Below are 17,535 nucleotides of genomic sequence, written 5' to 3' on the forward strand. Positions count from 1 at the left end.
CGCCTCCAGCCCCGCCCACTGGGTGCCGCTAGTCCCGCCCCTCGGGCTCCCCGATTGGTTCGAGGACCCGCCGCCGGCTCTCTCCTCCAGCCCCGCCCACTGGTTGCCGCTAGCCCCGCCCCTCGGGCTCCCCGATTGGTTGGAGGACCCGCCCACTGGGTGCCGCTAGTCCCGCCCCTCGGGCTCCCCGATTGGTTGGAGGATCCGCCGCCGGCTTGCTCCTCCAGCCCCGCCCACTGGGTGCAGCTAGTCCCGCCCCTCGGGCTCCCCGATTGGTTGGAGGACCCGCCGCCGGCTCGCTCCTCCAACCCCGCCCCGCTCGCTCCCTATTGATGGGAAGCTGCCGTCAATCAGGCGGCGGGCCCGGGTGACGTGTCCCCGAGGAGATCACGTGCACCCTCTAAGTGCCGCCGCTCGGTCCGGGGCCTCGCGGACTCTGAGGTTTTTCTATTTCTCTCGATTCTCTCCCGATCCACCCCGCGCCATTCTCCACCCAATCGGAGCGGAGAAAACTAACTTCGCGTCACCGATCGCGACTCTGGAACCGACACCAAGGCCTTTCCCCGGAATGGCCCCGCGCCGACTCCGTCCGGCAGGATCCGAGTGCGCAGGCGCAGCTCCGAGTGGGGGAGGGGGATTTGGTCTCCTCTGGGCATGCGCCGTCATTACCCTCGGTGACCGGGAGGGGTCGCTGTGCCGGACTCGGCCCAAACCGCCGCTCCCTGTGCGCATGCGCGGGCTCCAATCTGTCAATCATCCAACCGCCAGAAGAGGTCGCTGGTGAGAGCAGTGAAGAAAGAAAGACTTGCATTTATATAGCGCCTTTCTCCAGCACCGGACGTCCCAAAGTGCTTTACAGCCAATGAAGTACTTTTGCAGTGTAGTCACTGTTGTAATGTAGGAAATGCGGCAGTCAGTTAGCGCACAGCAAGCTCCCACAAACAGCAATGTGATAATGACCAGATAATCTATCATTTTTTATGTTGATTGAGGGATAAACATTGGCTCGGACACTGGGGATAATTCCCCTGCTCTTTCCTACATTACAACAGTGACTACTTCATTGTAGTACTTCATTGGCTGTAAAGCACTTTAGGATATCTGGTGGCACTATATAAATGCAAGTCTTTCTTTCCTGAAATAATGCCATGGGATCTTTTACATCCACCTGAGAGAGAAAACAGGGCCTCAATTTAACATCTCATCTGAAAGACGGCCCCTCCGACAGTGCCGCACTGCACTGGAGTGTCAGCCTGTATTTTTGTGCTCAAGTCTCCGGAGTGGGACTATGAACCCACAACTTTCTGACTCAGAGGCGCGAGTGCTGCCCACTGAGCCACTGGCTGACACTAAAGAGCAAGCAGTTCTGACGAATGGTCATCGACCTGAAACGTTAACTCTGTTTCTCTCTCCACAGATGCTGCCTGACCTGCTGAGTATTTCCAGCATTTTCTGTTTTTATTAAAGAAACGAGGGAGTGATTGCTGACGGGAAGAATGTTGGGTCGTCCTGCGCATGCGCACCTCCCTGGCGGCTGAGGGGAAACACCGACTCACCCCCACCTGAGCCGCTCACACGTACCAGATGTTGCAGCTCCACATGCACGCCCGATGTTCCAACCGCAGGGTTTTGTGTGCTGAGCATGCGTGTTGCGGACCGATCGGGACGGGCGATTGTAGAGCAGGAGGGAGAGCGCAGGGGCCATGAGCACATGCGCGGGACTCAGAGTCAACAGAGTGGTTCCTGGAGCGAGCGGACTTGTGGGTATTACAGCCGCCATTACTGCTGATCCTTTCAACCTACCTGTGCAGCAGCTGGGGCCTGAAAATCAGCTTCACTGCCCCTAGGTTCGGAAAGGGGAAAATTAAACAACAGTTTGCCTCTGATCCTTTTCTGATCTCAATTTACAGGGTTATAGAAGTGGAGCAGTTACGGGCGGGAAGCTCAGACCAAACATCACGTCAAGATCTGACAGAGTCGCTGGATTCATCAGGACCTGAATATCATCAGCCTTTGCACATGGAAGGAGAGAGCAGGGATCGCAACGCAGACAAACCGCACACGTGTTCGGTGTGTGGACTCGGATTCAGCCAATCGCCTGACCTGGTGAGACACGTGCACCGTCACACCGGGGTGAAACCGGGTAAAGGTGGGGACGGCGGGAAGGGATTCAGTTCCCCGTCTGCATTGGAAGTTCAATGGCGCAGTCACACCAGGGACAGTCTGTTCACCTGCTCCGTGTGTGGAAAGGGATTTGTTTGTTCATCCCACCTGCAAACACACCAGCGAGTTCACACTGAGGAGAGACCATTTCAATGTTCTGACTGTGGGAAGAGCTTTAAAAGCGCTCAGTATCTGAAGGGTCACCAGCTTGTTCACACTGATGAGAGACCATTTCAATGTTCTGACTGTGGGAAGAGCTTTACAAGCCCCCAGGAGCTGAAGGGACACTGGCTCCTACACACTGGGGAGAGGCCGTTCACCTGCTCCGTGTGTGGGAAGGGATTCATTCATTCATGCCACCTGCTGGTACATCAGCGAGTTCACACTGGGGAGAGACCCTTTAAATGTTCTGACTGTAGGATGAGCTTTAAAAGGTCCGGGGAGCTCAAGCTACACCAACACCTACACACTGGGGAGAGGCCGTTCACCTGCTCTGTGTGTGGGAAGGGATTCACTCAGTCATCCAAGCTGCTGACCCATCAGCGAGTTCACACTGATGAGAGGCCCTTTAAATGTTCTGACTGTGGGATGAGCTTTAAAAACTCCGGGGAGCTTAAGCAACATGAACACTTACACACTGGGGAGAGGCTGTTCACCTGCTCTGTGTGTGCGAAGGGATTCGCTCGGCCCTCCAGCCTGCTGGTACACCAGCGAGTTCACACTGGGGAGAGACCCTTTCAATGTTCTGAGTGTGGGAAGAGTTTTAAAAGCTCCGGGGAGCTCAAGCAACACCAACACTTACACACTGGGGAGAGGCTGTTCACCTGCTCCGTGTGTGGGAAGGGATTCGCTCGGCCCTCCAACCTGCTGGTACACCAGCGAGTTCACACTGACGAGAGGCCCTTTCAATGTTCTGACTGTGGGAAGAGCTTTAAAAGCTCTGGGACGCTGAAGGGACACCAGCGAGTTCACACTGACGAGAGGCCCTTTAAATGTTCTGACTGTGGGAAGAGCTTTAAAAGCTCGGGGAAGCTGAAGGGACACCAGCGAGTTCACACTGACGAGAGGCCCTTTAAATGTTCTGAGTGTGGGAAGAGTTTTAAAAGCTCCAGGGAGCTCAAGCAACACCAACACCTACACACTGGGGAGAGGCCGTTCACCTGCTCCGTGTGTGGGAAGGGATTTGCTCGGTCATCCAACCTGCTGGGACATCAGCGAGTTCACACTGGGGAGAGACCGTTCACCTGCTCCGTGTGTGGGAAGGGATTCACTCAGTCATCCAACCTGCTGGTACATCAGCGAGTTCACACTGACGAGAGGCCCTTTAAATGTTCTGACTGTGGGAAGAGCTTTAAAAGCTCTAACATCCTTAAGGGACACCAGCGACTTCACAGCGATCATAGAATCTAACAGCACAGAAGGAGGTGATTTGGCCCATCGTGTCTGTGCCCATCATGTCTTTGAAAGAGCTGTCCAATTTAGCCCCACACCCCAGCTTTAGCCCCAGAACTCTGCAAACTAGTCCTCTTCAAGGACTCGTCCAATTACTGTTTGAAAGTTCCTGTGGAACCTGATTCCAGCATCCTTTCAGATGGTGCGTTCCAGATCTGAACAACCCTCTGTGTGAAAACAATTCTCCTCATTTCACTTATAGTTCTTTTAGTAACTATTTTAAATCTGTGACCTTTGGTTACCGACCCACTTGCCAGAGTGAACAGTTTCTCTCTACTTGCTCGATCAAAACCCCTCATCATTTTGAACACCTCTATTAGGTCTCCTCTTAACCTTCTCTGCTCTAAGGGGAACAATCCCAGCTTCTCCAGTCTCTCCACATAACTGAAGTCCCTCATCCCTGGTACCATCCTGGTCAACCTCCTCTGCACCCTCTCCAAGGCCTTGACATCCTTCCTAAAGTGTGGTGCCCAGAACTGTACACAAGACTCCAGCTGAGGCCAAAACCCTGCAGCTGTACAAAGCCCTGGTTAGACCACACCTGGCGCACTGTGAGCAGTTCTGGGCACCACACCTTAGGAAGGATATATTGGCCTTGGAGGGAGTGCAGCGTAGGTTTACCAGAATGATACCTGGACTTCAAGGGTTAAGTTACGAGGAGGGATTACACAAATTAGGGTTGTATTCCCTGGAATTTAGAAAGTTAAGGGGTGATCTGATCGAAGTTTTCAGGATATTAAGGGGAACAGATAGGGTAGATAGAGAGAAACTATTTCCGCTGGTTGGGGATTCTAGGACTGGGGACAGAGTCTAAAAATTAGAGCCAGACCTTTCAGGAGTGAAATTAGGAAACACTTCTACACACAAAGGGTGGTAGAGGTTTGGAACTCTCTTCCGCAAACAGCAATTGATGCTCGATCAATTGTTAATTTTCAATCTGAGATTGATAGGTTTTTGTTACCCAAAGGTATTAAGGGATATGGGCCAAAGGCGGGTGTATGGAGTTAGGTCACAGATCAGCCATGATCTCATTGAATGGTGGAACAGGCTCGAGGGGCTGAATGGCCTCCTCCTGTCCTATGTTCCTAACTAGTGATTAGTGAAGGTTTAGTGTAACTTCCTTGTTTTTGTATTCAATGGCCCTATTTACAAAGCCAAGTATCCCACACACTTTCTGAACCGCCTCACCAACTTGCCGTGGCACTTTCAAAGACTTGTGAATATGGGCCCCCAGGTCCCTCTGCTCTTGCACCCCCTCAAACTAGTCCCATTTAGATTATACGGCCTCTCCCTGTTGTTTCTCCCAAAGTGCATCACTTCACACATCCTCATTTAATGTCATCTGCCTTGTGTCTGCTCATTTCACAGTCTGTCTCTGTCCTTCTGAAGTCTGCTACTACTACACTCACAAAACTTGGCAACATAGTAAATAGTATCATCCGTAAACTTTGAAATTGTTCACCTATACCCAAGTCCAGGTCAGTTATATATAACAAGAAAAGCAATGGTCCTAATCCCGACCCCTGGGGGAGCCCACTGCATACTTCCCTCCAGTCAGAAAAACATCCCTCAGCACTGCTCACTGCCTCCTCTCCCTTAGCCAATTATATACCCAAATTACCATCAGCCCTTTAATTCCCTCTGCTTCTATTTTCAGAGTAAGTCTCTTATGTGGTATTTTATCAAATGCCTTTTGAAAGTCCATATATACAACATCTGCTGCACTACCTTCATCAACCCTCTGTTACTTCATCCGAGAACTCAATCAGGTTAATCAGACACGATTTACCTTTAACAAATCCATACTGGCTGCCCCTTATTAATCCATGCTTCTCCAAGTGAGAATTAATTTTGTCCTTGACAATGGTCTCTAGTCGTTCACCTACCACTGTAGGGGTCGCAAAATCCCCTCAGCCCCCGAAGATCGGGAAATATTAATCCACATCATGGATGAAGACTTGTGTGATTTAAATTGTCTCTGGGTTGGACAATGTTTTAAAACATACCCAGAACCGGAAAAGGCTGCGTTAAAAAGCTCGTAAGCTAGGCAGCACTTGGACACTGGAATCAAAGAACTTTGTGAAAATCGCACACTTGAAGATTGTACATTTTATTAAAAGATGTACTCTTGAGTTTTGGACTGTTTAAATTGCCCAGGGCATAAAAATGGCTGAACAGACCTCATGGAAACAGAATTTTAAAAGGCAGCGGAAAAGGACAGACAGGCTGTTAGCATATGAAAAGCTCAGCGCTGCCCTGTAGTAAGTTTAAATGGAGCCCGAGCTGTCAGTCACTCTGTGGTATTGGGTGGGTCCGGTAACCTATAAGCTGCTTGTTTACACTGGGGAGTAGCCCGTTTGAATCAACCAATCATCGGACGGCAAGCACAATGGGTTGTTAACACACATCCATTCACTGAAGTTGACTCTACTACGTGATGTCTCCATGTATGAATGGAGGAAGTTAAAAGCCCTTCTCTTGTGTATTCGGACTTTTCGGTGCAAAATTACGCACGGACCTTTTCGGTGCGAAAACAGCAGGGACTCTCAGGGTATAAAGATTAAGCCCAGGAAGTTCTCTGCCCCTTTTTTGTCTCTTTTACTCTTTGGACTGCAGGTGATCAAGGCTTTGACCCACTAGCAAGACAATCTAGTGAGAAGTAAAGGGGTGGTAATTTAAGGGAAATGTTGCTAAGATTGTAAGATTAACATTGTAGCCATTTATCCCTCGTTTTTGCCGTCTGCCTTCCCCTGTTAAGCAATTTTACCGTGATTACTTTGATGGTGTGGTGTAGTTTCTTTAGTTTTAATAAAATTTGACTTTCTTGCATCCAGACCATTTGTCCGTTTTTAATATATCATTAATTATAAGTTCCTCCAGTCAGAACTGGGGGGGGGGGGGGTTTAACGATTCGAAACCGCTGATTGGAATTGGTCACAGTGCAGTGGCAAAGGTAAATTGCCGTGAACCAGGTAAAGGATGCCCACCTACACCACTGACATTAGACTGATTGGCCTGTAGTTACCAGGTTTATCCCTCTTCCCTTTTTTTAAACAGGGTGTAACATTTGCAATCCTCCAGTCATCTGGCACCACTCCCATATATCTGAGGGAGATTGAAAGATTGTGGTCGGAGCTTCTGCTATCTCCACCCTAGCTTCCCTCTGCAATCTAGGCTGCATCCGCCTGGACTGGGTGACTTGTTAACTTTGAGTGATGACAACCTATTTAGCACCTCCTTTCTATCCATTTTTATCCAATTTCTCTACTCCCCCCTCCTCTACTGTGACATTAACTTCATCCTCTTCTTTTGTGAAGACAGATGCTAAGTACTCATTCAGTACCTCAGCCACGCCCTCTGCCTCCGTATGATGAGCTCCTATTTGGTCCCTAATCGGCCCCACCATTCCTTTAACTATCCTTTTACTTTTCAGATGTTTATAAAAGATTTTTGGGTTCCCTTTTACATTACCCACTAATCTTTTCTTGTATTCTCTCCCTTGTGCCAGCTGTGGCTCAGTGGGTAGCACTCTCTAGGTGGGAGGGGCTAGGAGTGAGCCAGGTGTGACTGGTGCCTAATTGCAGCTGGGTGTTGGAGGAAGTTTTGTAAAAAGTTGGTGGAGGGTTTTGGGTTGTTTTCAGGTTTTAGGGCCTTTTTGGCCCACAAAAAACAGCCAGATGGCTGCTGAGGGGTCTGGAGGGCCGGGCCCCTCAGAGGACAATATTCCCGAGAGGAATTTTATTAGGGAAGAAACTGTGGTGGGAAGGGGGAAAAAAAGACCCAAAGATTTGGGCCGGGACCTCAGGAGGTTTGGTAAAGAAAATACGGTGGTGGTGCAATGTGAAGATAAGAAGATTCGAGCCTGGGATATAATCCAGGCGGTTCATGAGGACTGTGGTGAGGGAAGCTGTTTTGCCTGCCGACCAAAACCAAATGTGGGATTTGAGGTGACGGTCAGTGGCCGTGAGGAGGTGGAAAAACTGCTGCTCAGTCTGAAAGTTGGGGAGAAATTTTTGGAGGTGACTCTGCTATATTCAGAGGAGGTGGTGGTTTCATTTTTGAACTTGCCTGTGTACATCGAGGACGAAGTGCTGAGCAAAAAGTTGGAGTCGTGGGACATTAAAATCTGTTCCGAAATAAAGAGGAGGTACTATCCGGGAACACGGGTAGCAGACGGAACCCGGTATGTAAAGGTGCAGTTCCCAGAGGGGGTGAGGTCTTTGCCTTACAGTATGAAGTTCGAGACACTGAAAGGAGTGCAGTACTATCGTGTGCTGCACGATAACCAAGTAAAGGTGTGTTACTATTGTCTGGGACATGACCATCTCGTAAGAAACTGTCCAGATTTGTATTGTTACAATTGCGGTGAGTCGGGACATATCGCGCAGAGCTGCAAGACGGAGAGCTGTGGGGTGTGTTGTAAAGGCCCCACCTGCTGTGAGTGTGTGGCAGAAGGGAGCAAAATGTGTGATGAGGAGATGGGAGAAGGAGCAGGAGAGGAGTGTGGAACGGCCGGAGGTGCGGTGCAGTCGGAGGACACAGCCGGTAAAATGAAGGAAAAAGGAGCACAGGACGAGGCAGAGGTTGGCGGAGATCGAGATGGAGTTGGCAGAAACCACGGCGAGTGCTATGGAGGGGAACAAAGACAGGAGCGGGCAGCAAGGGTCGAGTGCAGACTCGAGCCTTAGTGCAGTTCGGCTCCCCCTGGGGAGTCTGGTGTCTGCGGGGGGAGAGGAGGCAGGAGCGGGGTGTGTGGTGGAAGTGAGTGCTCCGGGGAGAGGCAGGGAGTCGGATATTTTGGTGAGCGGGAGGAGGCAGGGCGGGGAGAGGGTGCAAGAGGCAGGAGCCTTAAAGGGACAGCAGAATGGGATCGGCGAGATAGAGACATCAGAAGGGAACAATTTAGGTGTGCCATTGTCCCATGGAGTGAGGGAACAAGGTGCAAGGGTCAGAGGTAGAGATGTGGTCGAAGGGGGCGGCACAGTGGGAGAAACTGCGATAGCAGGAAGACTCTATGGGAGATGAAGTATCTGACGGGGAGCAGGATTATGTATCTGATGGGGAGCAGGCACAGGGGGACAGAGACATGGAAGTCGGGGATGGGGTGGCATCATGTGGAAAGGGAAAGGTTAGTGAGGGGCAGAAGGAGGGAGAAAGGGCAGCTCCTGGGTCCAAACTTAAGGCAAGGAAGAGCCTGAAACAGCAGGGAGGGGTCAAACAGGAGGGGAAAAAGAGCCGGAGGCTACAGGAAAAAGCAACAGCTGCCCGAAAAGTTGAGAAGGAGCATGAGAGGAGGGAAGAGCCAGAGATTAAATGATGGGGAGATTATTGGGCATACTTCCCTTCTTTGGAGCCATGGTTACATTGGTCTCGATCAATGTGAACGGACTGAGGGGTGAGAAGAATTTACAGCAGTTGTTGCAGGGTTTTAAAGGCATGGACTTGTTGTGTCTGCAAGAAACCTTTTGGGATGAGGATATTCTCGAAAGAGTTCAGAAGGTTTGGAAGGGAGAGGTGTTTGCAAGTTGTGCAAACAATAACCGTAGAGGGGTGGCTGTTTTGGTGAGTCCGTCCATTGAAGAGAACGTTGCCTTGGTGGACAAGGACACTGAGGGGAGGTTTTTACGGCTAAGGGTAAAATTGGAGGGATTTAATTGTGATCTTTTTAATATCTATGCACCGAACGACCATTGCAAGCATCGCGAGTTTTTTCGGGGGTTATTCACTGAAGTGGCAGAGGTGGAAAATCCTTGTATAGTGGGGGATTTTAATGTATTTTTATCTTGGATGGACATTTCAGCCCAGATGACCTTTAAAGAGGATAACTCCAGAGGGATGATTATAAAAATGATGGCAAATTTAAATTTGAGAGACTTATGGAGGGACCGGAACCCCATAAAAAGGGAGTTCTCCAGAGCAGGTTGGGTGGGTGATGTTTTAAAACAGAGCCAAATAGATTTTGTGTTAATGCGGGAAGGGTTAAGTTCAGAGGTGATGGAGATTTATTATAAAAAAGTATTTTTTAGCGATCACTCGGCTTTGGTTCTTAGAATTAGGAACAGCAGAGTTAAGATCGGTTCAGGGGTGTGGATTTTAAACAATCAATACCTGAATGAAAGTGCTTATAAAGAAGGGATTATAAATATAATAAGGAATGCTTGGAAGGAACTTCTGTTCTTGAAAGAAAGAAGAGTTTGGTGGGATAATTTCAAATATGAGGTAAAGGTTTTTTCGGTACGTTATGGGAAAAAGAGGGCGGCAGCTAACCGGCATCGAAAAGAGAATATAAACAAAAGGTTTACGGATGTCTGTAAAGCAGTTGACAGAGGGGATAAGGGAGCAGAGACTAAGTTCCAGGTGCTAAAGGAAGAGTGGGAATTATTGCAAGCTGAAAAATGCAAGGGGGCCATTCTCCATGCAAAGGCGAGAGATGCATTGGTGGGCGAAAGATGCACTAGATATTTTCTAGAGCAAGAGAAGCTGCGACAGAGATTATCGTTAATTGAGGAGTTGAAGGTTGGGGAGAAGATCATTCATGAAAGTGAGGAGATTTTGGAGGCGGCTAGCAGCTTTTATCAAGAGCTATATACAAAAGAAGACATTTCCAATTTGGAGATGGAGAAGGTTACAGCTTTTATTGAAAAGGGTTTAAAGGAGGATGAGAGAAGCATGTGTGATAAAGAAGTAGGATTAGCGGAAATAAAAATAGCAATAAGTGGAATGAAGGGGGGGAAAAGCCCAGGGTCCGATGGACTAAGTGCAGAATTTTATAAGGAATTTTTTGAGATTTTAAGTCCATTGCTCTTAGAAGTTTTTAAGGAAATTAAAATTGAGGGAAGCCTGGCCCCATCTATGAGGAGAGGTATCATAAGCTTAGCTTATAAAAATAAAGGGGATAGACAGGATCTGAAGAATTGGAGGCCCATCACACTATTAAATGCGGATTATAAGATCTTGGCGAGGGTTATGGCAAATCGTTTGAAGGAGGTGTTACCGGAGATAGTTTGGCCCTCTCAGTCCTATGGAGTCATAGGCCGGGACATCGCAGACGCTGTGGTCTCAATCCGAGATGCGATAAAGCTCATGGAAGAGAGTGGGAGGGAGGCTTATGTATTAAAGATAGATCAAGAGAAGGCCTTTGATAGGGTCTGTCATGAGTTTTTATTGAAGGTTTTGGAAGCATTTGGTTTCAAGGAAAATTTCATTCAGCGGATAAGGATTTTTTATTCAAACATATTTAGCTGTGTTAAATGTAATGGTTTTTTATCTAAGTATTTTCCAATACAGAGATCAGTGAGACAGGGTTGTCCCCTATTCCCACTGCTGTACACATTGGTAGCAGAACCATTAGGTTACATGATGCGAAAGAAACAAGGTGTAGTTGGGATTGTGGTACCCAGTTCCGGGCTGGTGCCGGTGATACACCAATATGCAGATGACACAACCTTAACATTGAGAAATGGGGAGTCAGTGAGGAAAGCTATGGAGGTAGTGGAGGAATATTGTAGAGCTCAGGAGCCAGAGTGAATTATAGTAAGTCCCAATGCCTGGTTGCAGGGAGGGGTAGGGGGGAATGGTTGGGGGAATGTCCCTTTAAGGTGGTGGAGGTTTTGGAAGTTCTGGGGGTGCATATGGGTGCAAGAAAGACAGGGAAGAAGTGGATCGATTATATTGGGAACCGAAGGTTATGAAAATTAAAAAGATTTTGGGAAGATGGGAAAGAAGGTGGTTGAAAGTGCAAGGAAGAGCAACAGTGGTGTCTGCTCTCCTGCTATCTAAGCTATGGTACTTATTGACGGTGGAGGATATTCCTGAGTGGGCAGAAAAGTCCATCTGAGAGGCTTGTGTGAGGTTTTTATGGGAAGGGAAACCAGCCTTGGTGGCTTACAATACCATAATTGGACGGAGAAATCAGGGAGGACTCAACTTCCCAGATATTGATTTGAAGAAAAAATCCTTTAGAATCAAATGGGTGAAGAGATTTCTTCAGAAGTCAAATTCAAGTTTTTGGAAGAGTTGTTTTGAGCATTTTTTAAAACAAAGTGGGATAGGAGGGCAGGGGATATTGTATGTGGAATACAATAATATGTTTTTGAAATCGATTAAGCTTCTCCCTAGGTTCTATAAGGGGGTTGTAGAGACTTGGGCTCAATTTTTAAAAAGTGTGCAGTTTATGCCCAAGGGGGCTGAGGAATTTTTAGAACAGCCCTTATTTTTGAACAGGTGGGTCAACATCGAAGGAGAGGTTTTATTTAATCAAGCTTTTATAAAAGCTGGGATTATATCGGTGAAAGATGTATTATACGAGGTGATTCCAGGTTGGTTGCCGGAAGCGATAGTGAGGGACATGGTGTGGGAGGAGGATCAGGAGGTAGAAGGAAAAGCAATAGGAATCATGTATGAGAAGATTGTGAGGGCAATGCCACAGGATTGGATGGAAGAAATAAATGCGGAAATCTCCAAAGGAAGTAAAATGCGTCCTGCTTTTCCAAGCTTTGTACTGGAGAAAGGGGGAGAGTTAGTTCAATTTGACATCTGTAATACTCGAGATTTCTATGAGGTATTCAGAGAATGGAGATTCAAGACACCTGCTGGTCAGGAGTTTTGGCAGAGTATATACCCACAGCTGGACTTCAACAGGATTTGGAAGGGAGTGTGGGCGAATTTTAAATGCCCAGAATGGGTTGAACTGGATTTCAAATTGGCTCATAACTGGATTTTTACCATGACGGTCTTGTGCAAGATTGGACGAGTGGAGGCGGCAACTTGCCCAATGTGTAGGACACAGGATGAGACTCTGTCCCATTTACTGGTGTTATGTCCACAGTTAAATGACTTTAAGTACTATGTTCGACAGTTGTGTGAAGCTTTTTTGCTGGGTGGGGACCGAACAGCGAGAATGGGAATCCCGTGGGACTCAATTTTGAGATGGGGATTGCAGGAGAGTCTGCCAGAGTCTAGCGGAGTGGCAATTAATTTAATGTTCAATTTGGCTAGATTCGTGATTGTGCAAAGAAGGAATGCTCTGTTTTTTAAGGGGAGGAGAACCAATCTAAAAGAGTATTTTAATTTAAATATAAGCTAAAAGACCATTATAAGGCTCTGTGGATGTTTTATTCAGAAAGGAATTTAAGGACAGTATTTTACAACCAATTTTTAAAGTACAATCGATTAATATATGTTACAGGTGACAAATTAAACTTCAGGTTTTGATGTTAAAATGTGATGGCGGAATGGCTGTGCAGGGCGGTGGAATTGATTTGTATCATACAATGAAATGATCACGATGTTGTAAATGTTCTTAATGTTCAATAAAGTATCATAAAAAAAAAGTGGGTAGCACACTTGCTCTCTGAGTCAGAAGGTTGTGGGTTCAAGTCCCACTCCAGGGACTTGAGCACATAAAGCTAGGCTGACACTCCAGTGCAGTGCTGAGGGAGTGCTGCACTGTTTCTGATGAGACTTTAAACTGAGGCCCCGTCTGCTCTCAGGTGGATGTAAAAGATCCCATGGCACTCTTTTGAAGAAGAGTAGGGGAGTTATCCCCGGTGTCCTGGACAATATTTATCCCTCAACCAACATAACAAAAACAGATTACCTGGTTATTATCACAATGCTGTTTGTGGGAGCTTGCTGAGCACAAATTGGCTGCCGTGTTTCCCACATTACAACAATGACTCCACTTCAGAAGTACTTCATTGGCTGTAAAGAGCTTTGAGATGTCTGGTGGTCGTGAAAGGCGCTATATAAATGCAAGTCTTTCTTTCATATATCCTTTTTCAATTTCCCCCCCACTCTCTGTATTCTCCTGGTTTTTGACTGTATTCTGTACCTGACATTTGTCGTAAACATCCTTTTTCTGTTTTATTCTAACGTCTACATCCTTTGTCATCCAGGGAGCTTGAGCTTTGGACGCCCCACCTTTCCTCCTTATGGGAATGTGCTTGGTTTGTACCTGGTGTCAAATTTTGTTTTGTAACGCTCCCGTGAAGCACGTTGGGACATTTTACTACCTTAAATACGTTCTATAAATACAAGTAGTTGTTATTGTCTGAAATTAACAAATTCCACAGAGGAAAAATAACAGTATTTTTACTCCCAAATATTAAATATTTTGTTCCACGAGATTTATCTGCTTTTATTGATGAATTTAAAAAGTCTCTATTTAAACCTGAGCCAGTGTGTTGTGAGACAAAGAGCCTTGTGTCCAATGCGGGGAATAAAGGCCCACAGCCTCCCCGGGCCCCGGGCCCTGAACAAGGGACTGGAGAAACTCGCTGCCCTGCGGATCAGACAATCAGCCGGCGCTAGTCCTGCCTCTCAGGCTCCCCGATTGGTTGGAGGACCCGCCGCCGGCTCGCTCCTCCAGCCCCGCCCCGCTCGCTCCCTATTGGTCGGAAGCTCCCGTCAATCACCCGGGCAGTGTGAGCTGAGCATGCGCAGACCTTGGCAGCTGCCGCTGACACATCAGGTGAGAGAGCTCAGGGAGCGGGTTAATGAACCCCAGGGGAGGCTGCGAGATTCTCAGCAGCTCAGCCCTGCTCGGTGCTGTGTGAACGGGCTGCTCCACACCCCGGCTGCTCACGGGGAATGTCAGTGCGGAGGACCCAGTGCAGAAGGCCCAGGGTGGAAGACCCAGAGGAGAGTGTCCCAGGCAGGAGGCCCAGCACGGAGGACCCCAGGTGGGGGGCCCAGCATGGAGGACCCCAGGTGGGTGGCCCAGCACGGAGGACCCAAGGCGGGAGGGCCAGCACGGAGGGTCCCAGGCGGTGGGCCCAGCATGGAGGACCCCAGGCGGAAGGCCCAGCATGGAGGACCCCAGGCGGGGGGCCCAGGGCGGAGCGGCTGGTCGACAGAAGCGGAGTCGGGAGATGCTGTGGGTGAGCATGCTGCACGGTTTCTAAAGTTGAAGAACGGTCTCCGGCCCGAATGAGTTCCAGCGGCCCCGCCTGTGCTTCGTCTGGTGGCAGCTGTGAGGCTTTGTTTCGGTGATGGGATCGGGTTTGTGCACTGCCATTTTGGTGGAGGAAAGACAGACTGTTCCTATCTATAGTCTGGTGCTTGAACAGCCATAAGATGGGAAAAGAGAACGGGATACAAGTGAAAAAGGAAAAAAGGAAAATAAAAGACAAAACAAGGTATATCGGCAAGGAATAACCAATGTCTTGATGGCTGGGTCCTGTGAGTGATTACAGCAAGAAGAAGGAAATTTGAGTACTCGTTTTCCTCTTTTACGGGATTTGAGAAAGTGGTCGGCTTCTTTTCTGTGGAAAGGTTGAAGACTGTGGATAAGGATTATGACATTATATGGTTGGATAACATCAAGTGAAGACCAGGAGTTATTAGAGTGGCAATAGGGCTGGCGTTGAACTGGTATTACTTGTTTTTTGAAGAAGTTTCAGGTTCTGGTTAAAAGTAGTTTACTTGAAGTCTTAAGTGATTTTTTGATATGGTTGTAGGACTTTGTATATTGTGGTGTTATTTAGTGTTAAAGCCTTCCTTAATCGAATGAACGAATGCTCTAGTGAACAGGTAGACAAATGATACGCACGCATACACAATGGAACTTACGTTCGATCGAATGAAGGGCCCTCGTTCCCCAGGATGAAGGCCCGCTTGGTGAGCGTGAAGACTGCCGGACGGATGAACGAACGCACGCATGCACACAGACAGAAATGGCACACATGTACACGGTCATGCACAATGGAACTTTCGCTTGAGCGAACGAACGGACGAATGGAGGAATGAATGATTGAACGATGCCAGTTGGACTGGTGTGTACGGATTCTTGGTTTATTAAATAGTTGCAGTTTGTACTGTAAATATTATTGATTTACCTGTAAAATTTATTGTTGTATTTATATTGTTGACCATAATTGGTCAATGAATGTAATGGATTTACTATGTAACTGATGAGTTGTATAAGTACTGTTGTACTTGAATGTTAACATTTTAAAAAGGACAACAGGTTATAACAAGCAAAAATAACGAGTTACTAGATTGCCAGTAGGACTGGTATGTATTGTTTTTTACTACTGGTACCTGTATTGTTGACATTGGTTTTGTCTGGAAAAATGTATTATTGTATTTGTACTGTTAATCTTAAAGCTGTTTTTTAAGGCTTAGCCTTATTGTGGTTAATGAATGTAATGGATTTATCATGTAATTGATGAGTTGTAACAAGTACTACCAGATTTAAATAAAAGAGAAAAAATGAACCTCGGGATCCCTGATAGCCAGCCAGGAATCTTGTGCTGCTGCTGTGCCAGAAGAGAAGAGAGGAGAGGAGAGGACAGGACAGGTGAGGTCTCTCTCTCTCTGTCCAGGAGGAGAGACCACATCTGTTGCTGCTGCAGCTACTATTGGGGTGCCAGACGAGAGGAGAGACCAGGAGACCAGACCAGAGCTAACAACAAAGGGAAGCCATTCCATCACTGTTTCCCCAAATGGTCTCCATTACAGGAGAGGGAGAGAGGTGAGAAAAACGAACATCCTACATCTGTTCAGAAGGTGGGAGAGCCGTTGGAAAACTTCTACAGGTGGGTGTTTCATGGTGCACTCTGATAAAGACTTTGTATTTAAGTGGGGGCGAGGAAAGAAGAAGGAGAAGAGAACATCTAGGGGTGTGTGTGAGTGTGTGTGGCTCTTGTAAAAACTAGGCCTCTCTCTTTGTCTCTCTCTCTAAAGAGGCATCTCATATCCATCAATTGCCCGTTGAGCACAAGATTCCTGGCTGGCTATCAGGGATCCCGCTGGGACGCAGGAGACGTACGCCCGGGAAATGTAAAGGCGGTCAATTCTGGACCTTCCTCCTCCAGACCTCACGTAAGTGAAGGTGCTGGAGTCAGGATGGAGATTTCGCCAGATGTCCACCAAGTCGAAGGACCCGACCAGGTCCCTCAACTTCTCCACCAACACCAGGCTGTGCGGGGGACCCGAACGGTCCCTCGCCTCGAGGGTGCAATTAAAATCTCCCCCGAGGATGACGCACTCGCCGACGTTGATGGAGCCCAGAAGAGCGGACACCTCTTCAAAGAAGCACACTTGCTGCGCACCGGCTGCAGTGACCTGACGCAAGCGGCCCGGCACGTGCTCCTTGACCAACAAGATAACCAGCCTAAAATGCAGGGCCAGCAAGATAGCCACCCCGCTGGAATAGTTGGAGAGGTGACTCATGCTGACCCCTCCTTGCCACTCCAGGAGCCACATGGCCTCGTCCTCCGGAACGGTGTGGGTTTCTTGCAGGAAGCACACCGCATACCTCCCGTCCCGGAGGACCGAGAAGTTATTAAATCTACGGCGCGCATCTCTGCTGCCGTTGATGTTGAGGCTGGCTATGGATATCTTCATGACAAGAGCATAGTGCAACCTCAACCTAACGGGAGGAGGGAGAGCGGCCGCTATTCGACTGCCACTCCCTCAGCAGCCCAGCGAGGAACTTGTTGATCCGACGCTGCTCCCGTGGCCCCGCGCCCTCATCCCGCCCATGGATTTGACAGTGGCATGTACGGAGCCGACGAGCAGCACCAGATCCGACCATCTGTCTAGGGCCTTGGAGGCAGGGCAGTACTTTCATACGTGCCCCACCTCCTTACAGGCATGGCACTGCACACTGTCCGACGTCGAAAAGACGCGGTGGGCAGCCTCCTCGTGGCACATGATAAAAGCGCCCTCGGTGTCCTCCTCCCGGGCCAGCTGAACAAAAAGCTGGTGCTGGAAGGAGAAGACATGCCGGAGGCTGGCCTCCCTGCATCCGAGCGGGATGGGTGTGATCCCCGACCTCAACTCCCCCAGTTGACGTAGGTGGGGGGAGGAGGAGCTCAGCCAAAACAAAGGGCGGGACGTTTGACAAGAGGATCCTTTGCGCGGTGGCCTCGAGAGGATCCACCAGCAGGAAGGTGCCGCCCATGGTGAGCCCAT

At 48.4% G+C, this 17,535-nt stretch overlaps 1 protein-coding gene across 1 annotated transcript in view; it reads left to right on the top strand.

Annotated features, from left to right (window-relative positions):
* Positions 1-730: 730 nt before the first annotated feature.
* LOC147094288 (uncharacterized) overlaps positions 731-17,535 on the top strand; it is a 71,527-nt gene continuing 54,722 nt past the window's right edge. The window contains exons 1-2 of the mRNA XM_085974218.1: positions 731-780; positions 2,091-3,511. Of these exons, the coding sequence (XP_085830344.1) occupies positions 731-780; positions 2,091-3,511 (1,471 nt within the window). The remainder of the gene's footprint in view (positions 781-2,090; positions 3,512-17,535) is intronic.

The sequence above is a fragment of the Somniosus microcephalus genome, unplaced genomic scaffold (genome assembly GCF_052327205.1).
Source record: "Somniosus microcephalus isolate GS21.2 unplaced genomic scaffold, FLI_Smic_1.0 unresolved_chr1, whole genome shotgun sequence".
Taxonomy (NCBI): domain Eukaryota; kingdom Metazoa; phylum Chordata; class Chondrichthyes; order Squaliformes; family Somniosidae; genus Somniosus; species Somniosus microcephalus.